We start from the raw sequence: 27,049 nt of genomic DNA, 5'->3' as shown, positions 1-27,049 counted from the left end.
TCTAATATGATATTCACATTAAATCTGTTGGATATGCCTAATCAATGTCCCCATCTTTCTTTTTTGTTTTTCACTTTTCAAAGCAAAATTTAAAGTTTTACCAGTACAAAAACAAGGTGAGTGACAAACTAACGCCTCCTAAATACTAAATGCCTATCACGTTCTCCCTTTTAACATAGAGCAAAAAGATCCCAGTTAGCATATTTTCGGAGTTGTGGCTACTGCCAACTATCGAAGATCAAAAGCATTAGAAATTAAAAGCGGAGAAAACAATTGGTTAACTTCTAAATTTAAATTTTAAAATTAACCAATTAACGTTTGGAATTGTTTGGATCCATCGTCATAGCAACACCATCCATGTATTGCCGTCAGGTAGTAGCGTTGTTTGTGTACTGGCGGAGGATCACTTTTAAACAAATGTGATAGGCATTTAGTATTTAGGAGGCTTTTTACAAACTGATTATAACTCAGAGCCAAAACTAACTAGTAGCATGATATTATGAAAAATCAAAGATGAAAAGTTGTGCTAGTGCCATCTATGTGACAAAATTAAACTTATATTCCTTTGCTTTACCCCATAAAAAATTAAATTATCCTTCCATCCTATTTAAGTTATAGAATAGTTCATTCTAAATTCTGACAGTTTTTTTGATAAGATTTCATTACGCCTTTAATTAAAGAAATTATAATAAATAAATTTTTATATTTTTAAACTTTCACTTTACAGTTAATGTTAAAGAAAATCATCAACTTTTGATACCACCTTAAGTTTTTTTTTTTGGCAAAATTCGCAATTACTAAGGAATTTACCCTGCCTTCTGATAAATACCCAAAAAATATTTACCTTCCCACATCACTAATTGCGTGTATTAAAAATAGTTTGAATACATTTTCATCATGAAATACCGGGGAGCAAATGCAAATGAGCAAGGCAGCAGAAAACAATATATTTTTTTTTGCTTATTAATGTGAAAACTGTTTCTATATTTGCCACGTTATCATTTAAACAGCAATAAAATAAATAAATAAATAACATCATAGTCTTAATAACGTCTTAGTAAATTCTTCCAAGCATCCCGCATGCTTATTTTTTTTTTTTTTTTTTTTTCATTTTGGATATGACTAACTTAGATTGTGATTTTGAAATCCTGAAGTTCATCATTGAATTGCTTATACTTGCCAATTATGACATTGAAAAGAAAGATTCTTTGGTTCACGATATGTTTCTTTCATAGTTTCATCAAGTCTTCCAATAAAAAAATATTATCAACTGTGTAATATATAATGTATGTATCAATTTTACCAATTATTTCATATTTAGATTTTTAAAAAAAATTCACTCACTTTTTGCATTTTTTTGTAAAATACCCAGTTTTTGGGTATTTACTCAGGCCTTGGGTAAATACCTGGGTAAATACCCAAAAAATATCCCACTGGGTATTTACCCGATCCACATCACTACGCATGATACAAAAATTTTGACTATTTTGGATTTAAAAATCTGAAACCTGGAAAATTCCAAAATTCAGAAAGGTTACAGTCACAAGAATTCTAGATTTGGGTTCCCAGATTATACTTACAAATTTTATAACAAAAAAAAATATGTTTCTGCATTTATATATTTACCTGACGTAAAATGAATCACCTCGTTGATTTGCAACAATTTCATCGTACTCTAAAATAGGAAGTATAGGTTAAAACAAAGTTGCACTTCAAACTTGAAATCTGTACCTCAAAGCAAGACTGACGCAAGTCACATTACCACATGTTATCTTACTTTTCTGGAGAGCATAAAAACATGTCTCTGGTTTATACAAAGGTTGGGACTCATGCTCTTTTAACACTGGTAAATAATCATGGAGGAGGTTTTTTTTTTCTTTTTTAAGAATTACATACTTATGTCTCAATGAAGAACAGAATTCTACATATAATGCAGTAATAACATGAAAATTGTCATTTTTGGACTTACGTTAGTCAGGCTCTGAGATACAGAAATTTTCAAACACAAGAAGAGTGCTAGTCATTGAGATTAACCAGTAGTTAGAGCAGTCTGGGGCAGTTAATTTTTGCTGAATGCTAGAAAAATTTCTTTTAAATAAAAAAAAAGGAAAAAAAAAACCTTGAAAGGATAAAATGCACAAAAACCAACTCTTTTAATATGAAGCACAGTAAAAGTTGCAATCTTCAATTCTTCACTATATCAGATGAAACTCATTTTCAAAATTAAGGGAATCGACATACACTATATAAAACTTCAAAAATACAATAGAATTTGAGTTTGATATGCAGGGGTCTGTCCAGGATTTTTCACAGGGTCCGTTTTTTGTGAAAAATCAAATAATTTTGTGAAAAATCAAATACTTTTGTGAAAAATCAAATAATTTTGCAAAAAATTTTTTTTTTTTTTTGCAAAAACGAAAGTTTAGACTCTTGAGATGGTGGAAACTGCATCATTGACACTTAAAGTTGAGTGTTTTCCCTATTTTCTGTTAAGAATATCATTCTTTAGTGCTTTTCTAGTATTTGGGGGGGGGGGGGAGGCATCGCTCACTGGGAGATGGGCACCCCTCAAGTATCGGTATTTATCTACCATTCTACATCATGTTAAATTATACTAGAAATGTTATTTGTATAGTATTTAAAACAACTGTAAGAAAAAAAAAATCAGTCAGGGGTTCAGCATTTAAATTTTTAACCCAAGACACTGTTTAAGAGCACAGAGTTTCGTTTAAAACTCATAAATTCCGTGATTTTTACAAAAATAAAAAAATATTTTATTTGTTTACTTCTTAACTAAGCGTACTAAACATCGAAAATGCGAAAAATCAGATTCCCATAGCGGATGCAAAGAGATTGCAATCCTCAAAGTGAAGGCATCAAAAGTATAAAAACGGCTTGTAAAATAAATATTTTGGATAAAATTATTTTAGAATTGCATTTTAGAGCCCTATGATAAACATATCATTAATATCTGGACACAGTTGAAGCAATAATAATAATAATAATAATAAATAAATAAAATAAAAAATAAACGATCGATTCAGCATTTTAATTATTGACTCATAAAAGAAAATGGAATTTCGCTTTAAAAACCTGAAATAAGCTTTGTTACAAAAATAAAGAACCCTTTTCATTTATTTGCATCCTAATAAAGCGAAGTTAGCTTGAAAAAAGAATGAAATATGATTCTCATATCGGATGTAAAATGATTTCGTTTTTCAAAATGTAGGCATCTATAGAAAAAAAAGGTAAATAAAAGAGTTTGTTTTAAGTTAATTATCCTTTTTAGCATCGAAAAATCAAACCCATATAACTTTCTCCCAAAATAACAGTTTAACATCGCACCGCCAGACGCTAAGTGGCGATAAACAGTTAAACATCGCACCGCTAGACGCTGACGCTAAGTGGTGATTAGTTTGAATTTGGTAACTCTATCTGAAGCGATCACATCCCCCCCCCCTACTACCCTTTGCAGTTCTAAGTTCATTTCGCTGTATATTATTGATTATTAAATCATGAGTGGGGAGAAAAGTGCTTACTACCCCTGTTCAGAGAATGTTGACGCTTTTTCAAAGAAGTTTACAACAACACCGCTGCATAAAACAAACAAGCAAAATTATAAACCAAACTGACTTTTAGCTGTTAATTTCTTTCAAAGAAACCAACAACAGGCATTATATTTATTTGGCCGTAGTAATTATTTATGGCTTGCAGGAGCATCACAAGAGTGCCGATTTTTTTTTTCTTTTGCGAAATTAGCTGATTTTATATAAGTTGATTCCTTTAATTTAACTTTAAAAAAGGTTCCAACCATTATCGGTTTTATACAGGAAATATGTTCTATTATTTTAATCTGAGATTTGCTCTTTCAATAAACAATTTGTGAAAGATCCGTTTTTGTTTATCAGAATTTTGTGAAGGGTCCGTTTTGGTTGATCGGGATTTTGTGAAAGGTCCGTTTTGGTTGATTGGATTTTTGTGAAAGGTCCGTTTTGGTTGATCGGATTTTTGTGAAGGGTCCGTTAACGGACCCAAATTTGCTCTGGCCAGACCCCTGATATGATAAATATAATTGAATGAGATTAATATAAAATTTAGCATTTGTAAGATTTTTATTTATTTTATTTTAACTAGTGCCTATGTTTAACAAAGCTGCAACTTATTTATCTGACTATTATAGCTGATTATTTTTAGCAGCTTTAAAAATTGAATTATAATTCAAATTTGTATCATACTGTTCTAAGATATTCAAAGGATCATTCGAATTTGCTTAAAAGCTATTGTACACAAAACTATACTCAACCAATATATTTTAAAATTCAACAAAAAATTTTCTAGACTGTACATATTTATTTAGCGCTATTAAAAATAGTTTTGTTTTAAGAATGATTATTTTAAGAAATAATCATCAGTAAAGAAAGGTTTGTCATTGTTATGAAAAATTAAAAACAAATAATTGCATCATTATTTAGCTTAAAAGAACTTGACATAAGAGCTATAGTAGAAACTTAACACATGGTTTTTTGGTATTAGCTGTGGGATATATATTGTGAGTTGATTTTTAAATGGTTCGAATGAAACAAATACTTGTCAGAAGGCAGGGGTTCCTAACTGGGGGAGGGTTCATAGACTGCGCCATTGAAATTTTCAGGGGGTGTTTCAAGGGAAATTTCTCTATTCTTTTCTTTGGAGGGGAAGCCCTAGATTTTGGGGTTTTTGTGGTAATTGGTGAAGGGGCTTTGCTTTTGAGAAAGATGGTCACCTCCACAGAAGGAGCACTAAAAATAGAATAGAAGACCTGCTAAGCATTTAGCTTACAGTTTCTGAAACAGAATATTAAAATCAATAAGAATTTAAGAGGAATATGAAATCTTCTAAACGTTTATCTTAGCAAGGAAGGAATTTGATCACACATCATGCTTTTCCTCATTATTCAAAAGGTGCATCATGTATTCTGCATATGTAATCAACTGTAACATAAAAAGTTTAAATCTTACCTTCTTTTAAGTGCTGTACAACTAAATTTACAAAATCTTGAATATTTAGGAGATACAAAACAGCATCTTCTCTTGTTACACCCCGCATATCCATTTCATTCACCTGAAAATGATATGTCATATTATTAGTTTTAGACAGACTTTTTACAGTTCATTGAAAAATAGTATTATGGAAAAAAAAAAAAAAACACAAATAAAGATATTAACCTTTTTTCATGAATAACTGGAGCTTTCTCAAGCAATCATTATATGATCAAACTGACATTGGAATTAATAGAAAGAAAAAAAAGAAGGAAAATATAATCCAAGTTCAGAAACAGATTTTTTAAACCAAAAAAAAGGTTTGAAATGTGTATGCATGAGTTTTTTTAATGCAAATTTTAACGTTTTATGATCTTGCTTGAATACACTCTATTGACCTTTCAAAATAAAAACACCAAATGTGTCAAGAGAGTTGAGCAACAAAGATTTCAAGATCAGAAGAAAAAAAATGAAAAACCCCTTTCTTGCTCCTCTCTCTCTCGCTCTCTTTTAACACATGTTTTAAGAAATTAATCACAACAAGATAAAATTAAATATTCTCAAAATCATGGCATATACTTTCAAGATGTTCTTTATCTCATTTCCTTGTTGCAAAACAAGATTTGGCAAATATAGCCGAAGTTTCTAAATCTTTCAAAAAAGTTTGAAATGATTTATTTCAGACTTCAACCACTTAAAAGATGACAATTATTAGATTTATTTACCGCATTAAAATAATTAGAAGTTGTAGAACAAAAAATTCATGCAAGATTAATGGATTGTGATTCCATCACATACAGTTTCTGGCCAAATTACTAGAAGCATTAGTTTTCAAGCAAACTCAACTAACAGATACTATAATTTGGTTTCAAACATTTAACTACAATAAATGCAGTCTGTATGCATAGTTTACTTCATCATGTAAGTGCTATCACAAACAAACCACTAAATTCATAGAAAAATAGTTGCTTATTTTCATTCGAACAATTTTGCAAAGAGTGTCTTTTAATGGAACCGTGTGCTAGGAGCTCAGCTCTCTGTGGTATGCAGTTGAGTTACCAAACAATGTTGTCTCCTGCACTCTGATCATGACAAAAATTGACAAAATAACAAAAATATATATGCACCTACAGCACATGACAATGAAACTGAAACAGGTCCATTCTTGTCTACACTCTGAAGTTAGTATCTTACTATTTTAATGAAACATTAACAAAGAAGTATGAAATTAAATTAAACAATAAATTAGAAAATATCTGTCGTGCATCTAATAATTTAGTCAGGGACTAAAAAAATTTTAAAATCAATATATCTAACAAATATGTAATTTTTACTACCCCTACAATGCACTATAGGAACAAGTTTTTCTGTGCTAATAATTCAAGGGATGATACAATACCATCTCTCAATTACTATAATTAATCATGATGATAATAATAGTAAGGTTGAGTTTAGGTTGTGGTTTATATTTCAAAGAAGTTTAAATTAAGAAATTTGCTCCTTACAAATTTCCAGAAAATGTTACTGTTTTCTAAAATAAGCTTATTAATCAGCTACTAAAGGGGGAAATTCCGCCTAAAATTATACTTAAATAAAAAATACCTTAAGTATTTTATCACCAGGTTGTAGTCCTTGGAGTGAAGCTGGACTACCAGGCTGCACAGCTGTCACAAAAACCCCAACTTCATTACCTCCAGTGAGACGTATACCAACACTGCCGTCTTTTTGGAAGGAAATGAAGCGTGGTTCTGGTCTAAAAGAAGAAATTTTTCAAACAGTCAAGGCAATTTTGAAAACATCATTTACAACAATTTCACCCTCAAATGTTGAATGAAAAGCAAGGAAAATATTCCATTGCAACCAAATTTTCAAATAATTAACAAATAGTTAATAACTGTAGTATAAAGAGCATCTTTTTAATTATGAAGAAAACTTTAGCAGTAGAAACAGATACTCTATATAAATCTAAACCAGAAAGAGTAGTTTGAAATAATATTGAAAATTTTATTCATATTTTGAACTGATTCAAGAACTTACTGTATGGCTTTGTTTCTCCTTGAAAGTGGATCTTCATCGAACTGACGTCCTGAGAATTCTGTAATTTTAAAACAGAATTTTTTAAAAAAAATCTGAAGATGCAAAAGTTAATAGAAATAAGAATTAAGCTATGATTTTAATGCATGATACATGACACATGATACATTTTAATACATGAAAAAGCTAATTTTAATGAGGCATCCCAGTAGTTAACTGGTGAAATAGTTTTGTATGATGTTCATGAACTTAGGATACAGCAAAGAGCTGCAGTTATTTACCTAAATAATGTAATGCTAGCTAAAGTCGAGCCAGCTTAATGGAATAACAAATTTTCCTCAAAAAATTATTCTAATAAATGGGACACTCCATTATACAGGACCAAAATAAAGAATTAATGATTTAGTATATTGAAAAATTATTAGATTAAGCTGGATATTCTTTTCATTGACATTCCAAAAGCGACTCGAATCATTAATTTCTAAAACCAGTCAAGCGATAAAATTGCTAATTTTAGGAAAAATCTATATCACCATATTAAATTATTCAATGATAATCACAACATTGTTTATTGAAAGAAATATACCTAAACATGTAACACTTTTAGTTTAAAACACTTATAGAAAAATTTTAATACAAAGGTTAAAATGCTTTTTTGAAGTTTTAGAGTTTGTTGCTTGACTGATTTTTGAAATAAACGGTTCAGTTCTATATTATAAAAACCTAACTATGGTGGTGCAGCAGCCAATAAAAACACAGAAACATTATGAAATAGGAAAATCAGGTTGAATTTACAATTGTCATTTGGCAAATTTTTCTTGACCATTCTGCATAGATGCATATAAATTTAGTTGCACTAAAATTTTTTGACTGACTTTTGATTGCATGTGACCACTGGAGATCAATATCCTGTTTTTTTCCCCTTTGAAGTAAGAAATTAGAACTGAACGTTTAGATGCCTAAATCAAAATCTACATGTGTGGTAAAAATTCAGGAGAACATTTTCTCGGGATTAAAAAATAATGCCTCGCAAAACTATTACTATACCTAGTACTAGAATATTTTTCCCTTGCAAAGTATAAAATATAGAGTAATAAATGTACAAAAATAAGAGCATAAAAAAAAATTTAAAAAGAAGTTTACCATCTATGCGAGGTAGTGGTGGTCTTTGTAAGGGCTCTTCATCATCTAAACCAACTGGAGCTCTAGAATGCCCATGTCCAGTTAGTAATGGAGTTGCTGGTTGATCTAATTGACTTAGAGATATGTCCATAATGGGTCCTCTGTTCCTACCAGACTGCAACCTAATTAGCACATAATATCGACATTACTTTATGTTCCACATCCTTAAAAATTTAATTTATAATGCATAATTAGGGGCTGTCGACAATTGATGTCCGGCTTTGAGAGGGGGAGGAGCAGGGGCACAACCAGAAAATATTTTTAAGGGGGGCACAATTTTTTTTTTCACAACACTCTATCAGCACTCTCTCTCTCTCTCTTTACATCAATATATATTTATTATTATTATTAATATTATTTAGTAAAATTCCTTAAAATTGTATACGTTTTGCAATTTATTCAAAAACTGATGCAAACACATTAATTGTTCTTATGCCAGAATTGAAATCACGTTAAAAATAAACTTTAAAGAACTTGAAACAACAGTATAATGGTAAGATGTTCAAATTAATAAATGGAAATCAATACTTGTTATAACTTCCTTTACTATATTAATGAAATTAATCAAAATGCACACGAATTTTTATCACCAAAAGCTCTAAACTATTCATATTTTTAAGATCATTCACGGAAAGAAAAAAAAGGAACACGTTAAAATGGCACGAAATCACTTAAAAATACAACAAAATAATCAATAAAATCAATTACACTTGATGAGTCCTAAATATCCACATTGCATATGTACACTTATAAAATAATCTTATTATCAATAAGACAATTTTATAAGTGTATTGTACATTGCATATGTACAATACATAGTTTAACCGTCGTTGTTTCTTGGTTAGTTCTTCAATAACTTCATCTGGTTGTACAACTATATCTTTGTTGATACAAAGCTGTGCTAATCCATTTAAGCATTCTTGCATCATTGTGCTTCTTAAATAGGACTTGAGACGGCCCAATGTTGAAAACGATCGCTCTGCGGTAGCAGAAGAAATAGGCAGTGTTATGAACGATTAGTTCCTAACTACAGAAAAAAAAATGCCGAAAAGGAGAGATGGGGAAGTTTTAAATGACCTCTCGTCGTCCCTGCTTACTTTGGAATCACTTCGTTTTCTCAAAGCACGTTCATCTTTGTTCCAATAAAAAAAAAGTATTTTTGAAAATTGTTCAAATTAGCGTTCTGGAGAGGGGAGGGGGGCATGGACCCTGTGGGCCCCCCTCTGGTTGCATCCCTGGGGAGGAGGGTTTGTGAACAAGTTTTTGACAAGGGAGAGGGAACGGCTATCAAGAAGTACGCCATTACTTTTTTTTTTTTGTTATAAAAATATGATTATGAAAAATAGCATGGCATGAGATAAGGTGAAATGTGACTTCATGACAAAAGGGGGGGGGGAGTAAAAAAAATTTTGAAAAAATGTGCAACATCATTTATGGACAGCCCTTTAGCCTAAAATTAGTTTTGTACAAGACATGATCAAGTAGGTCTTACTGTTCACAAGTATAAAAATGCATCAAACTTTAGAAGTCAGAACTGTGTAAAAGCAGTGGTTGGAAAAACTACATTTTTTTTGTAGCTAACTACAACTATTTTGTTACAAATGTAGTTAACTACAACTACAAGTACTTTTCTTAAATGTAGCAATTACAAATTACTTTTGAAATGCAGTTGCTACTTTGCTACTTTTCCAAAATGAAATAAGTAAAGAGCATACACACTTAGGGTGTCTCACAAAAAAATTAAGTCGATTCTTCACGTCACATACTCTTTCGTATTTTTCCTCTTATGTCAAAACAATTGTAAAAAAAGTTTCACGTATTGAACAACGGCAATCTGTGCCGAGTTACATCTAAAAGTGTAAACCAGCACTTGTATTCTAGTCCAAATCGAAAAGAAAAACTGGTATTCCAAACTCCAAATTTCTGTTAATAAAACATTGCCCCTATAACCTACACCCCAGATGCACCACAAAAACATTTATTCAAATTACAAAACATTTAGATATCCCACACTTGACCTAAAATATATAATTTTCTTCAAAATTTGATTTTTTTCTATTTATCTTTTAAAAAATTACATATAAATTTAAATAAAATATCAAGTTCAAAAATTGTTAGCAAACACACTTGACAACATTTGCAGATGAATAATAAAAAAGTATTACATTTAAAATAAAAAATTTAACTTAACCTTGAAAAAATCCATATCTTTTGAGTACTATGTGTGAGACTTAAACATTGCAGGAGAGCAAACGTTTCTATTGGACTTTAATTACCTACTTTACTGTTTTTCAGCTTGATAATTTCGCAAAATTTACCTTATCATTTTTATAAATATGTATCGAAAAAAATCAATTTTTTGAGGGGAATTATAAATTTTAGGCCAAGTGTGGGATACCTAAATATTTTTTTTTAGTTTCAATAAATGTTTTTGTGGTGCATGTGGGAAATAGGGGGACAATGTTTCATCAACAGAAATTTCAAGTTTTAAAAAAAAAGTTTTTTTTTTTTTGTATTTGGCCTAGCATTTTGAGTGCTGGTTCACACTTTCAGATGGAAGTCGGAAAGGATTGCCGGTTGTTCAAATTATACGAAACTTTTTCTTACAATCGTTTTGATGTAAAAGGAAAAATATAAGAGGTTGTGCGACTTGAAAAAACAACTTTCGATTTTTTTGAAACACCCTAATACACGCACACACACCGTAGGAGGATTGAATGAAAAAAGGTTTAAATTGATAAATTAGATCATCTGAATATGGAATATAGCTCTATTATCTATTACTTCTTTTTTTTCCAAAAATGTGCATTATCATTGTATAACACTGTATAGCTCGTATTTAATGTAAGCGGGCTAGAGGGCAGTTCAATATCATCCTCTTAAATAACATTTATAGAAGCTGTTTTATTTGTAAAAGCTTTTATTTTCGCGAAACTTTAATTTTCGTGATTTTTGCTTGCCCGTTGTAATCACGAAAATTTAAGCATAGCAAAACATTTTTGTTTTTCAACTCATATAAAATTCAAAAAATTTTCAACTTGCAAAGTCACCAATAGCTTCATTTTCACCTAAGTAAGTGCTTTTACAGTATTGGGACAATAATCTCTTAGAAATTTTAAACGTTCATCCACAGCACAATCTCGGCAACCAGAAAAAAAACAAAGGTGTAACTAAATTGACGGTTAGCGCTAATTCAGATGTTTTTCTTTTTAAGTCAAGCTCTATTCAATACAAATATTCGTGAAAAATGAGTCAAAATGATATGTCTGAGGTCAGCTCGTATTTTCGAGAGTCTTATTTCTCATTGCATCCGCTCATACACTTGTGTAAAATTTGCGCCAGTTAAATTCGTTTGAACCTTGATTCTTTCTTTTTATATTTTTACGTTTATTATAAAGTAGTTTCCAGAAATCGCTACAAACAACTATTTGATTGTATCGAACTACTCACTACACTACTTTTTTTTTTAAAGTAGTGTGCTACAATACAAACTACTAAAAAATTTAGCTACTACAGTAGCGCCGCCATTTGTAGTTCGCTACTTCCAACTACTGTAAAAGTCAAGTTTAAAACACAACATTTAAAACATTCATGTTTAGTGAATCTTTCTTCGTCTAAAATAGTCATTTTGCTTCAGCAAAGTTTTGGAGAATAGGTGCTAAAAGTTTGAGTTATCAATGAGATATCAGATTGAAATCTGTTAATGGAGCCTTAGCTAAGCAATTGGCCACAAATTTTGAAAGTTTAATAATTTTAAAAATAATTGTGATAGTTTTGAGAAAGTTTAAGAATTGCAAGACTTGCAGTTAAATATATTGATGATTTTCTCCCAAAACCCAAATGTATTGTAGTTGTACGTGACTGAGTTCACAGAAATCATTGAGCTATAGTAGCACAGTTGAATTTCAGAAAGACTTACAAAAACAAATATCAAGATTATGTACTACTAATAATCTTGCCATAATTGTAAAAAAACAAGAATTGAATAAGCTATAAACGGCAATAATGCCATGACACCTGCACATTCCTTGATAAATGTCACTCGTTAATGTTTTTGACAAAAATCTTGTACAATGCATCCATTGTACACGTACAATGAATCCATCATATGAGGCAGAACAAAGAATAAAAGGTGCAACAGAGTTTATTTTCAACTAGTAGCTATAAATATAAGGCTTCTAACTAGTTCTAATAACTTTAAACACAAAAATAAGCTATGTCAACTCTTTAGTTATATATCTAATGCTGTTTAATATGCCTAATACTGTTTAATATGTCTAATGCTGTTTAATGCCTAAAGAAAAAAAGATGAGTTATCAGCTACAATTAAGCTCTCTGCCCACGAATAATACAAACTAGACATTTATTTTGAACGCAGCCTCTTAAGCAAATGCAATTTATTTTGGTGGATATGTCTTACAAAACAAAAAGATAAAAAGGTTAGCACATCCATATCATGACATAACAATGAACATCTCTATGTTCAACTGCTGGTTTAGAAAATTCTACTTTCGGCACAGTTCTTTAAGATTTTAGCATTGTTTTAATAATGAAGAATTTTTATACAAAACATAGTTTTTGACAGTTAAAGAAAATATTGTTTAAACTATAGATTTTTACCAGTTTCTTACCTTCACGTCCAACCAATTTTGATTTGTCTGACTCAAGTTTAATTTTTGCATTTTGTTCAGAAAATAATTATATAACTTCAAATACATCAGAATTTTGTTTATTTTTTCTTTACTTAACAATTTTATTCTGTCATTGTTTTTTTAATACCAGAGTAAATTAATGGGATATTCTCAGAAAGATTTAAAGAGTTTTAAGCGAACAAAGAATTTGACTGTTGAAAATATGTCACAATAGATATCAACTTATAAATTTTGTGAGCTCCAAAAATCATGTATCACACCAAATCAACAATGACAAGGCTAGACTAGGTATGATATTAGCATGCATGCCAATAAAATTTCTATAACATTTTTGATTTAGAGAAATAGGCAAGAATATGATTTAGAAGTTGATATCAATTCTTAATATGATTTTCTATGTCTTCGCCACCGGCAATTAATATTTTACATTTTGCAGCAGATAAAGTGTAAACACTAAAAGTATGTACCATACGTCAATAAATAATATGAAATTTATTTTCAAAGTATTTTCCATTAATTCCAAAATAACCACTTAAGGCATTTGAATTAAAGTAAATTTAAGAATGCTAAAACAGCATTGAGAAAACTAATAGAGCTGAATATTTTTGATAAATTACCTTGCCAAGTTATTTTTTTCTTCACCCCGATCAGGTAAAGGAGGTGGTATTTTGGTTTCACCTTAAAAAGGGAAAAAATATTCATCAATTGAAATAAACTGAAAACAAGCAGGCATGAATGTCATCATTGTATCAACTTAAAAAAAAAAAAAATTGAAAAAAATTTTTTTTATAAGTAAAAAGGAACAATGCTGTAATTAAAATGAAATTTCAATGAAAAATGATTGAATAAGCTTTGTTCAACAACATGATTAAAGTGAAAAACCAACGCAAGCAAAGCACAAATTTTCAAGAAAATATAGCATTTACCCATTTCAAGGCTACAATGGAATCTCTTCATCAATGCAAAAAACTCACTCAACAAGAAAGTTCTCTCACTACTTGTGTGGTGAGTTTTTTGCACTGATGAAGAGGCTCCATTGTAGTCTTGAAATAGCTATACATATATATGCTGTATTATCTTAAAAATTTACTTTATTTATGTTGGTTTTTCACTTTAATCATAAGCAGAATATCATCTTTTATTTCTTTTTTATTTGGACACATTCCAAACATGGCAGCATTTATTTCACCTTAATAAATGAAAATACATTATGCTTTAATACACTTAATTAGATGCAACAGATATATATTTAAAATTAATTCTGAGCCATCAAGATTTAATTAATTGAAAAAAAATACTAAGGGTACAAAGCATATACATATTTTTAAAAAAAATGACTCTCTCAAATCCACACAACTTGGCTTGGGTCCAAAAATTTGTGCAGATTTTGAATTTTGGGAGTTTTAGATATTGATTTGTTTACTCATTTTTTGAAATGTCATATTGTACTATTGCAACATTTTTTTTATCCCATGCAAACAACGTATGCAACAGAAATAAACAAATCAAAAAATGTTTGGTATTATTATTGCAAACATTTTAAAGCGTATTTAGGTTTGTTTGTTGTGTTTATTTATTTATTTTTTAGGTTTCTTACATTGATATGAATTTTTCATATCTTTAAATGAATGCTCAAATCCACTCATTTGCATACTAGAGAGACAAAAACTTAAATTTGTAATAGCATACTAAAATCACATAATAATACAAGGTAAAGCAAAAAGTAGGCATAATAAAAAAGCGAAAGCTATCACATGATTAACATAGGACATAACATCAAAATTATTATTCCTATAACAAAAAATTTTATTTAACACTCAACTGTAAGCTTCATTGTGTCTATGTGGGCTTAAGATGTTTGCATATTTCAGGGCAGAGGATCTGTGAGAGTTGAATGCATTTTTTGTTTCTTTTTAATTATGAATGATTTAAAATGAAAATGATGATGAATCAGAAGTGCTGATGATGATAAAATGACAGGAAGTGAATGAAAACAGGGGAAATATATAATACTCATAAGGGTTTATTTTCTAGATTAAAGTGTAAAGGAGTAGCTGACCTTTTAATCCATTATTCTAAAACAAAAGTTCAAAACTGGCAGATATTTCAGAGTGTTTAATGTTTAGGAAATTGAAATACAGCTTTGTACAAACACAACGTAATTTTTCTTGATATCCATCAAAAGAAAATATATGTTGTAGAAACAAATTTGTCATTTTTAATGAATAAGAATTACTGAGGAAAATACAAATAACAATTGTATGAAGAGCATATTATTATAGTTTTGTTAACGAGCATAAAAACTCAGTGAAATTAAAAACATTTGTCAACATAATTTATGCAAAGTGGGTGTTGTAAATTTAATAAGAACAAAGGGCTTAGATATTAAAGTTAAGGAAAAATTAAGGATTAATAAGAGGCTGACCTCTAGTAGGGGGTTGAACATATAAATTCTGATTGCTCCAGTGAGATCGTTCATTGATGGCATCAAATGAATTAGATGGAGATGATGGTGAATGATCTAAAATAGAATGAGATGCTATTGATGGGTAGAGAATGGATAGTTTTTTTTTTCTTTAATTTTTCAAATCATTGAAACCATCCCTTCTATTACAATGTCAACAAAATTAGTAATCAACTAGAAATCATGCTTAGCTGCATTAGTTGGTGAAAAATAATACATATTCAAATAAATAAATGTCACATAAGCAAATATAGCTCAATGAAATGAGCTATATTTGTGCTTATGTCCTGACCAAATTGTGTAAAAGATTTTTACAGACCTTGCAATAGTGAAGAAAGGGCCCTTTTAAGCCTCCAACAGATTTCATTGCTCAATAATGACATGTTGAAAATGCATCTACCACTTCAGAAAGTTTTCTTAACTTTTGCAAATAATATTTTAAATAAAATGATTCAAAGTGAAAACCAAAATTTATGCAAGATTTGAATTAAATTTTTAAAAAAAAGGTTTTTTTCCAAGCAGTATTTTAAAAATTGAAATGTAAAGTGTGTAGGAGAAGGTTATGCATGAAATAGTATATATAAATGCGGCTGAATTTCATTGATGAAGTGGAATACTCTCCTTCAATGCGCAGGCTCTTGTTGATATAGAATTCAAATAACCCCAAAGAATGGAATCCGATGGTGTTAAATCAGGAGATAAGGGTTCAATTCTGAATATGGAAATGATAGTAATTGCTTTGTTCAACAATGAAACCGCCATGTTTGTCATGCAGTGCTAGATTTTTACTAACACTAAACTGTTCGCTGTCAGACTGTTTCCTTTTTTCAATGCCAAAACTAAATTAATTAATTTTCTATTGAATTCAAAACTTGAAATAATTTTGAGACTTTGGAACTAATTAATTTCTTACCTTACAGAAATTCTTATATCTTTCTTCAACAATTGGAGTAGGGTGTTTTAAAGTTTCCTAAGCTTAAGATATAGCTTTATAGAAAAGGGTTAAAAGAAGGATACTGCACTAGTAACCAGACTCAGCTTTAGATTATTATTCAAAAATCAAAGATTCAAAATATGAAGTCTTGAATGAAGGATTATCAGAGAAGACATAACTGAGAATTTTAAATTTAAATTTAAAAAACAAGAAAGAAAACAAAAAGCCATAAAAACAAAATGAGGGCTGTTATTAATGTACATGTGCAAATCATATTCACACAGAAAGCAGAACTCTAGTTCATTATTTTTAACTGTTCAAATCCCAAACTAATTTTGAAAATTATTAAAAGAATGACTACTTAAAGACAATTTAAAGTATTTAGAATAGCTCCCCTCCCTCCACTCACCCTCTGTGGCATCAGTTTCTCGCAGTATGGTAAATTCTTTTAAGAAGATCTTCATAGGGTATTAATAAATTGACTAAAACTAGTCAAGCCGTGTGAACTCAAATCCGATTTCTGGACGTCATATTTGTATCGCTTTGCATAAATTTTAGTTTAAACATCTAATTTCTTAAAATATTAATATTAAGCTGCATGCACAGCAGTTCTGCTGAACATCAAGGACAGCAAATAAGGCATACTTATTTCTCAGGCTTAAATATTATTAAATTAAGCTGCTCTGAACAACGAAAAAATGAAATATTATTGTTATCATTATTAATACTGCAAAAGCACAAGCAATAGTATATGTATTATTAAAAGCAAAGGACAAGATGAAATAACATTATTCAAGGAAATTTTACAAAAGATTATTTGCCCAGTTCAGCCAGAATCAGCACAATCAAAAGAAATGTTAAGAGATGTAAGCTGAAAATAGACTTTTTCTTTTTCACAACTCAATCTATTCTATAAAGTAATGAAAATAAAAAACTTGGATAGAGAATAAGTTTAAATGAAAGTCAATAACATTTTTTTACATACACAGTAAACTCCTGATTATCCGTGGTCAGATTATCTGCGGGTCTTTTCACATTTTTTTTTTAAACTTGTGATTGTTTCATTGTTTGCTTTTAGATTTTACATATATTTTTAAAATCAATGTTAGTAGATGAAATATAGCAATGTTTTTAGTTATAGTTTAAATTTTATGTGTGCGTGTTATTAATATTTTTTAGCTTTCCTATACACTAAGTTTTTATCTATTATTCGGATAATCCGTAGTTTTCTTTTATCCAGTGATTGTGCCACCTTATTTCGCGGATAATCAGGAGTTTACTAGATTTTACAAATTGATAAACGAAATGAAACTCTTTGATTATAAGGATGCTTTTAGCAACATTATTTAGTGAAGTTTTTTTTAAATGGGATTTTGCAAATCCAGAAAAAAATGAAATTTATGAGAATCAAAAAATTGTGAACATGGAGAAATGTTTAAAAATAAGCTCACATTAATGAAGCATTATGTAGTGATTAAATTAAAGATCAAAACTAATTTTGAGGAGATGAATGTTTCTTATGCTTACCATTGCTAGTAATTTGGTGTCCATTTGTGTTCGTGGTAAATGAATTATTGTTTTCCCGCTTAATCACCAGTTGTAATTTCTCCTTGGTGTTTTCTATTAATTTCCGTGCTTCTTTTAGAGTCATACTATCTGTACTGTTGCTATTTATCTGAAATAATGTAAACAAATAAAAAATGTTTACAAGTTACTAATGTGCTTGAAATACAAATTTTATCATAGAAAATTTCATTAATAATAATTTTTACTCTTTGAACAGCTAAGATTGCATTAAAATCTGTTTTAGAGTAAGGCTTAACTTATGAATATTACATGGATCTCTTTGCATTCAAGTCATGATTTGCTTAATATTCTATATTAAACTTTTAATTAACAAATAAAAATAAATCAGTTGATACTCATAATGAAAAGAAGTCATATTGTATTATAACTATTTACCTTTAATATTATATCACCTTCATGAACAGAACCATCTTTTTCTATACTAGATTGATTTGTAATTTCTTTTACGTAAATTCTACATCCTAAAACAATCCCAAAATCTGCAATAGAAAGAATTAATATCAATCTTAAGTTGACATCAATTTAATACTGTGAAGAAAATCTCATAGATGTTATTCATTTTACTACAAAAAAGTAAACTGCTGTGGAACATTAAGAGATCTATGGTTCAGCGAGAAGCCTATAGAAATCTGTACAACAGTGGTGACACTAGAATTTGTGGCATCCTGTGCAATAGGAGTTTGTGAGGCATTGTATAAAGCGTTCCTGATAGCTTCACATTCTTAGAATGTGCTGAAGCACCCTCTGCAGTCCCAGATTTGACAGATGCCTAGCCCTGCCACTGCTGCACAAATCTTATAAAGGTAAAACACAAAATTGATTGTTATTTTCAGCTATACAAATCAATTCTTAAAGTTTATAAAATTCATTTAGCTGTATTATTTTTTATTTTATTTTTTAACTAATTTATTCACTTTATGAGTTCCAAGGGCTTTTTAATGAAGATGATGTAAGCATTATTTAAAGAAAAAAAACATTAACAAATTAAGGATGCTTTTATTATGTATCCTGTTGATTGTCTAAACAAAAGATCTATTATGAATATCTATAGAGTCTATAAAATTCATGAATGTTTATGAAATGAATGAAAATTTGTTTGAGAAATCTATACAGACTATTGATTTAATCTACTAAAGTTGTTCATGGTTGCAGTACAACTTTTTTCATGCAGGAACAATAGGTGAAAATAAGAAAATAAACTGAGGGCATGGAAATGGCCTCCCAGATGCCAGATAACTTTTCCATTTATTATTTTTGTTTTTTCAGTTTTCGTATTTTGCCTGCTTTCCCCTCTCAGCATAAGTTAGAAATTGTGCCTTTTTAGAAACATGTTTAGTTGTTTAATCAGTATCATAATTTGATTGCTAAGGTGCTTAAGAAGTTAAGCTTGCTCCGATGAAGAACAATAGTGAATCATGTTCTTATGAACCACTGAAACACTTTTATTTTTTTCCTTGCTTTTTCAAATATTTTTACAATATCTGTAGTTAAAATAATTTGGCTGCGGTCAAACTAATGGTACCATTGTACATAAAATACGTTCCGTAACTGTATAACAAATATTCACGTACCTTGCGATATACAAACTATAACCATGAATGACATTAACAAGCATCACTGTAAACATTTGGACATAATGACTACGATTTGAATAAATATTTTTGTGCTTGAAAAGTAAAAGAATATAAAACAACGTAATTTGGTACAAATTTGTGGGAAAACTGTGAGGTTAGAAGGAATCTCTTTTTCAATGCAAAGAAGTGAGCTTGTGGATGAAAAAACATCCGACTTTTAGGGGATCAAAAAAGAATTTTGTGTGATGTCTTTTCATCCATAAGCTTACTTCTTTTGCATTTAAGAAAGAGGTTCCTTGCGACTCTGAAACACATTTTTTGCAATTTTCCTGCAAATTCGTGCCTGATTACGTTGTTTTATATTGCAATTACTCATAGTTTATTATGTCCTTGTAATCAAAGAATTTCAGAGTCAAAAATTTCCTCACCATCTTTCTTTTTACTTTTCGAAAGGGTAACTTTTACTGCTTGTGAACTGTTAGTATTGTTTGATGAGGTTACTTTGCGTTTAATGACCTATAAAAAGAATAAAACCATGCGTTATTGGGGGGAAAACGCCATACACACAACAAATACAGAATAAAAAATACTTTTGAGAATGCATGCTTTGTTAAGAACTTTCCATCAAGGATGCAAATATAGGGGGGCAAGGGGGAGATCAAGCCCCTCCCCCCCTTAGAAATGGGAACTTCCTTGCTTTTAGTGGGTTTTTCTAGGCAAAAATGTATTTTTAAAAAAATGTTGAGCCATTAATGAATAAATTATTAAAAATGTCAAATTTCAATATCTCTAATCTGTACTGAAATCGGTTTCCATGGGGAAAATATTCTGCTAAACCATGGGGGAAGTTTTTGAGCTCTCCTCCCCTTAAAATTTTGCATACGGGCACCCTTGATTTGCATATTTGGACTTTTGTAGATTTTGTAGTCAAATAATGCATGATAATTATAAACTATTTATGCTGTTAATATGCTTAGCTAGTTTGACTAGTAGCATTTTGGTTGGTTAACATTTGCCACTATAACTCCCTGATTTCACTGCTGAGTAGAAACATTTTACTGATCTCAACAGTGTACAAACTTCTGAACATAAATGTTAGTTTCTTACAGTGGCAGATCTAGAAAATTTTTCAAGGAGGGGGCAGTTGTTTTTCACCTGGTCTCTTACTACCTGTCTGATTTACACCTGCTGGAGGTGATGGGTGCCATGTCATTTTTATTCCAAGCAGTTAAAATATAAAAAGAGCCCCATCTCCAAACCTATTTATTTCATTTTCAATCGATAGAGGTATTCTAAAAATGTGTTTTGGAAATTCAATTTTGTAAAATTTCTGGGGAAATGTTGTCAAAATACCTCAAAAACTCCGTTTTTTGGGGCTTCAGTTTCCAAAAAATACCGGTGGAAAGTCGTGAACCCATTCCTTCCTATAACCCGATTTCTTTCCTTAAGGCCATATCAAAGACGGCCAACACTTTCGTTTAAGGACTACAGTTCGGAAAAAAAATTCCGGGTCGGAATCCGTCAAAGGAAGGACGATAACTTTCATTGTTCCTTCCTTGAATCCATCCTTGGTTTCTCATTCAAAATACTATGACAGAAACATTTAAAACATTATCCCAAGACAGACATTTTTCCAAAATTATTTTCAATGAACAACAGTTTACATAATAGAATTTTTTACAGTCATATTTTTGAATTTATAAGAGGGGCTGGGGGGGGGGGGGTAGAGAGCTCATTGTTCAAACATACGTTGCTAATCCTAATAAGGTAGTTTATACACATGTAAGGACTATTAGGACCAAAATACTTTCAATGTATGTGCATTGTGCACTTGCACATATATTGACAAATTTGGTTCAAAAGTATTCAATAAAGGAGAAATTTTTGCATACCAGATTGACAGAATTTCCACATTCTCTTAACACTTGTACAGCTCTTGTGTAATCCACATTTTCTAATGATATTCCATTGGCACTGACTAGTCTATCATTTATTCTAAAAAAGATTTTTTTTAAAGAAAATCACAAACACACACACACACGCAAGCAGTGTAAACAATTACATAAATACAACATACAGATGCAAGTAAAATTTCTGTTGGCATAGATAATCCTACATTTTTTTCCATGCAGCTTTTTCGGTCTAAAATTTACATTGTTTTTAAGTTTTCTTTAGACAAAGCAAAAAACATTCAAAAAAAAGGGGGGGGGGTGTCAAGCTATTTTTATTTTTCTCTAAAAAAAGATACAATTATTTCTCTAAAAAATGAATGAAATTGATGAAAATCTAATCCCATTTGTAATTGTACATTTTACTTCGTTGAATTAAACAAGTAACTTTCATAAAATTAAATATTTTTTCTGAAATGACAGATGAATTAACATCAATCAGAACTGTCAATTCAATGTTGCCATTCACAGAACAAAATATTTAATTCGCATCTTTACTCACGTGTATTGGCAACGATGTGGTTGATAGCAAGCGTAGAGCGCAATTTTAATTCGCTGCTTGATTATCATAACGTGGAACCATGGTAGAAAGATGCGCCAAAATGCATCATTTGTGATGTCATAAAGACCACGCCTTGTTTTCAAAATCGGACATTTTAAAAAATTAATTAAAAAAAAAACTCCATGTAATTTTTTTTGCTCATTCTATCCATTTCAATGACTAAAAGTAGTACTTTTGACTGAAGGAAACCACCCCATTCTATTTTCACTCCTGCTTTAGGTTGGCCAGCGAACAACGAGCATCAGTTTTGAGTAGCAAGTCACGTGCCCAGAGTAGTATTTAATTTTTTTACCAGCAATATACAAAACTATTACTATTCAACAGAATTCGTTTGAATTTCATTTGTCAAAGACATTTTTAACAAACAAGATGCATCTAAAACTATGTTTCAAACTAAAAAAAAAAAGACGAAACTTATCTATCTGGCGGGGGGAGGGTGGGGGTTAAGAGCATAGTTTTAAATGAGCGAAGGAAATTTCTACCAAAATCATTAAAAGCCAATTGCTTTTAAAAATTGAAAAGGCAAAAAAATTTTTTTTAATTTTTACAAACAACCAATTAACATGGTTTAATTGAATCTTGAATGAATTGGCCTGAAAATGGTTTACAACACTAAGCTTTACATCACCAAACTTTTAATCATCAAGTTGGATCAAAAATCATCCAACTTGATGATTAAAAGGTCAGGCGCATGGTTTTCAATGTGCAACGGATTTTTTGGCCAATTGAAAGCCAATTGCTTCAAAATATGAAAGGCCAAAAAAGTATTTTTCAAATTTTATAAGCAACCAATTTTCACATTGTTTAATTAGATCTTGGTTGAATTGGCCAAAAAATATTTACATCACTAAGCTAAACATCACCAAGCTTTTAATCATCAAGTTGGATCAAACATCATTAAGCTTTTAATCACCAAGTTCTATTTCTGAAAAGAGAAAAAGTCGTTCAAACAGAAGACAAAAATAAAATGGGGTATCATACAAAAGAACATGCAGCAATCTTCTCATTATTTTACGCTGGAAGCATCGAAACATTAACTACATCTACATTCATTTATTTTCCAACGCATCCCCCTGAGCGATGAGCCCGTTGGAGCGAAAGCAAAAGCCTGAAGAACTAGAAGATCGGGAAGCCTTACAAAATGATTTACATCATGATTCGTGTAGACTTGAAAGAAAATAGAAATGTGGACAGCTCAGAACAGTTATGGCGCTACAACAATGATTTTTTTCGAAATTGGATTGGAAATACTTCAGGATTTTGTGAAAAGGCGTAAATATAAACTATAGAGTCGTCCCTTTCCCCTACACCGCCAAAACAATGACTTAAAATATCATTCATGACTCTACTTCGTTGAGATACTCATATAAACATAGAATGATTTTAAGTATTTCTCGGCTTCAAAGATATACTTAATCTTTGTACCAAACCTTTACCTTTACCCCCTTAACTTTTGTACCAAAAATATAAAAAGAATCAAATGAACAAATTAATTAAACTAAATGCTTCTCTCGGCGCCCAAAGAAATGTGATGTTTAGTTTAGTGGCTTCTATTTGAAATTGAATTAAAATAAAATATTGTTTTGCCTAAGTGGCGAATCCAGGATTTTGTTCTGGGGGCGGCTGAGGTCATTAAAATTTTATGTCATCTCGGCATCACCAATGTTCATTGAAGCAAACGAACGCATTTTTTAAAGGCAAATTAAAATTTAGGCACTTATGAGATGAAAAGAAAAATATCGTTGACCAAAAGTGGATGTTAAAAGATTGCTGCACAATTACAATAAAACGCTTATTCACGCATAAAACGTACTATCAAAAAACGTTCTGGAAAAAAAAAAAGCTGAACTGTGTGACAGCACTGAAGTGTTTTAACAAGTAATTGCCGAAGGTTTCCAATTTTAAACTTTTAAAGCTAAAAAACAAATGCTATATATATATATATATATATATATATATATATTTGTTTTATTTTTATTTATTTACTTATTTTTAACATTTAAGGGATAAAGTTCCGGATTTCAGGATTCTGAAATTGGGGTCTCGTACTGTAATTTCAACTAAAAAAAAAAAAAAGAGAGAGAGAGAGAGAGAGATTATCTTTCTTATTACTGATATTCGTTCACATAACATCAAAAAATTCTACTTACAGCAGTTTTCCTTCAGCAGGGCCTGCCTTAAGGACGTCTGAGATGGCAATAGCTGGATCTCCACTAGAGAAATGAGGGCTATCTTTGCCCCCACTTACTGCAATGCCAAATCCATATCCCGCAACCTTTCAGACAAGATTTACAGATTCATCACAGAGGAATTCGAAAAATTAAAACACAAGAATGAAATTTTTTCTTTACCTACACTACTACACTAGCGAAAATATTTCGCTTTTGCGCGTACGATCAGGGCCCATTTTACGGAAATGCAGGCCTAAGACTAGCCTACAGATCTTTCTCCTTTTACTCTAAGAAAAATGTTCATTTACTTAAACTGAGACAGTTCCCTGAAAGGTATTTCAAAGATCATTCTTTATTTGATTTCTGATTTAGTGATAATAGAGATAAATGTACCTTTGTGTCAGAAAAATTTCTGCCAAACTTTGGCCTCTTTGTCCACAAATATCACATTTTCAAATTTTTTTAAAAGTTGATTGAAGCTCAACGCAGAACAATCACTGTGTTTATTTTTTGGTGAATTTGTTTTGCATTCAATTTTTAGCGATCATTTTAGTTCGTAGCAATATTTGTATTCTATATTTGGCAATTATGTTTTCGCTCTTGTTATAAACTATTGGGCAGCATCAAACTAAAAAAAAAAAAAAAATCTCCCACTTTTTATTGTCTATGTGCGTGTGTGTGCGCGCACGTTTTTTTTTTTTTTTTTTTTTTTTTTTTTTTTTTTTTTTTTTTGCTTGTTACTTATTTATTACCTAGTAACCAAGCGGTTCGCCAACTTCTTTCGGAGCTTGGAAGGGGTTCGCATGGGGGAAAAGGTTGGGAACCGCTGGCTTAAACCATCAGAACCAATGCAGAGTAAATTCTTTTCGCATAACATTAGCCAGGTATATAAAAACTACACATTATTTGTCCCTAAAATTTTTTAAAGGCTGAAAAAGCTTTTATGGAATCGATTTTATTCAATAGAATGATCAGCGGTAAGTATCTCGTCGATTGTGACCGATAGTCGATCTCGAGCCCGTTTTCAGCCAATCGCGGCCTTGTTTCTTCGTCAGAGAATCATTAATAAACATTATTTTCTAGAAAAAACTAGTCTTAACTTTAAAAAAAAAAGTTATTTAAATATTTTTCAAAACTTTTTATAATCGCAAAAAGTGCCACAATTTTTAATTTTCAATTCTTTTTCGCCTTTTGTTCTTAAAAAATTTCCAGAAAAATTCTATGGATTTACAGATAAAACTTATTAGTTAGTATGCAGGATTCATAAATTTGTAAAACATTGTTCTGAACAGAATTTACCAGAGGCACAACAGCGAAGAGATAATCCCCCCCCCCTGAAGTTGATCGTAATGTGCACTAAACTTGGAAAGTAGATCGGCGATCAATTTAGGTTGCCTGTCGCTGATTTATATGTTTTATGGACATTCATTACTTAAAAAGCATTTTGAACTACTAAGGAAGGAAAAATATCATCGGATTAAATGCTTTCAATGCCAAAAATGAAGTTTGCTCTTAGAGCCGCTACAACTTTATCAAAAAGATAAGTAAAATGTAAATTTCGGGGAATTTGGAGCGCAGTAAACAAAAAATAGTTAGACTCGTTATTTTTAGCCAAGAAACACATGTTTTCATTTGAAGGATGGCTTTTATATTTGCCAGCTTTACTTTATAGCATGCTTATAAAATAAACTCAGCATCAAATTTTGTGTTGCATAGATACGTTTGACTGGAAGAGTGAAAGCTCAATACTCACCCTGCCCAAGGTCACGGTATGGTACTCCCAAACGACACGTTCCCCTCCCTGAAAAAAGAAACATTCAATTTAATAAACAGCAAAACAAGCGATATATAATTTATAAAATGGTCAGCAAGCAGTATACATCACTCATTTCACTTATGAAAGTGTTCATAGTTCATTAGAAAGAAAGGCGAAATTGTACTCCTTATTCATCAAATCGTTAGAGTTAAGCAGTCCAAACTTCACTGCATGGTACTTTCATTATCAATACAATTCATCATGGAAATTACTATGCCAGATTTTTGAGGCAAACGTTAAAAAAAAAAGAAGAAGAAGAAGAAGAAAGAAAGAAACTTTTCTAAATAAGTAATAGTAAAAAGTACTTTAATTCTTATGTTAAACAAAAAATATGCAGCTAAAATGACACGATTTCTTTCGTGACTCCTTATTCCATCTGGGGAAAAAAAAGAAAAAAAAAACATTTAATTTAACAAGTTTTTCGAAAAATTTGGAATTCGCAGAAACAACGTAATTTTATATAATGCCTTTGACAACTTTTTGGCAAAGACAAATCAAGTGTTCAAGATATTTCTTATTTATTTATTTGTTTAATTTTTTAAAATTCAATTTAGAAGCAAAAAAAAAAAAGAAGAAGAAGAAGAAGAGAAAAAAAAACACACACACACACACACACAATTTAAGAATCGCATCTAACTTAAACTGCAGATTATAAGAATCTGATTTCTTAAAACACCTCTTTCATCAGCATCTTTTGTAGAAACATAATATAATTAAGAATCATTTCACGCAGATCTCAATTAAAATTTATGGAGTTTTCGAATACATTGAATTAAATGCAAATTACGAACAGTTAACTCACTGTCAATTAACTGAAGTTATTCAATCGTTTTATTTCTTTCAATGAATAAGAAAATAATTTTCTGGGTTTTAACGCTCGTACTTCCTCAGTTTAATATTTAAAAAAACAATTCAGAAAATATTTTTCTTGAATAAAACCACTATTACTAAAACATAAATCGCAAAATTATTGGACATATAGTGTTTTGGGATTACAAGGAACCCCTTTTTTCAATGCAGAAAATGTTACGAGCTTCCGTCGCTATGCAGCAATCTTCAAAAAAGTAACAATTTTGCGATTTGAGCGTTTTAATAACGATGGATTT

The 27,049-nt window shown here is 30.4% G+C and overlaps 1 protein-coding gene across 1 annotated transcript in view; it reads right to left on the bottom strand.

Moving 5' to 3' along the window:
* The window catches only part of LOC129235246 (tight junction protein ZO-1-like), a 144,837-nt gene that overhangs the window by 28,889 nt on the left and 88,899 nt on the right, over positions 1 to 27,049 (bottom strand). Inside the window, exons 2-14 of the mRNA XM_054868956.1 lie at positions 25,881 to 25,928; positions 24,107 to 24,231; positions 21,338 to 21,440; positions 19,874 to 19,961; positions 18,247 to 18,350; positions 17,812 to 17,959; positions 15,312 to 15,407; positions 13,504 to 13,564; positions 8,196 to 8,356; positions 7,056 to 7,113; positions 6,621 to 6,771; positions 4,998 to 5,100; positions 1,627 to 1,675 (exon numbers count right to left, since the gene is read on the bottom strand). Coding sequence (XP_054724931.1) covers positions 1,627 to 1,675; positions 4,998 to 5,100; positions 6,621 to 6,771; positions 7,056 to 7,113; positions 8,196 to 8,356; positions 13,504 to 13,564; positions 15,312 to 15,407; positions 17,812 to 17,959; positions 18,247 to 18,350; positions 19,874 to 19,961; positions 21,338 to 21,440; positions 24,107 to 24,231; positions 25,881 to 25,928 — 1,295 coding nt within the window. The remainder of the gene's footprint in view (positions 1 to 1,626; positions 1,676 to 4,997; positions 5,101 to 6,620; positions 6,772 to 7,055; positions 7,114 to 8,195; positions 8,357 to 13,503; positions 13,565 to 15,311; positions 15,408 to 17,811; positions 17,960 to 18,246; positions 18,351 to 19,873; positions 19,962 to 21,337; positions 21,441 to 24,106; positions 24,232 to 25,880; positions 25,929 to 27,049) is intronic.

Source organism: Uloborus diversus, chromosome 2, assembly GCF_026930045.1.
Source record: "Uloborus diversus isolate 005 chromosome 2, Udiv.v.3.1, whole genome shotgun sequence".
Taxonomy (NCBI): domain Eukaryota; kingdom Metazoa; phylum Arthropoda; class Arachnida; order Araneae; family Uloboridae; genus Uloborus; species Uloborus diversus.
This window is presented reverse-complemented; position numbering and strand designations above follow the sequence as displayed.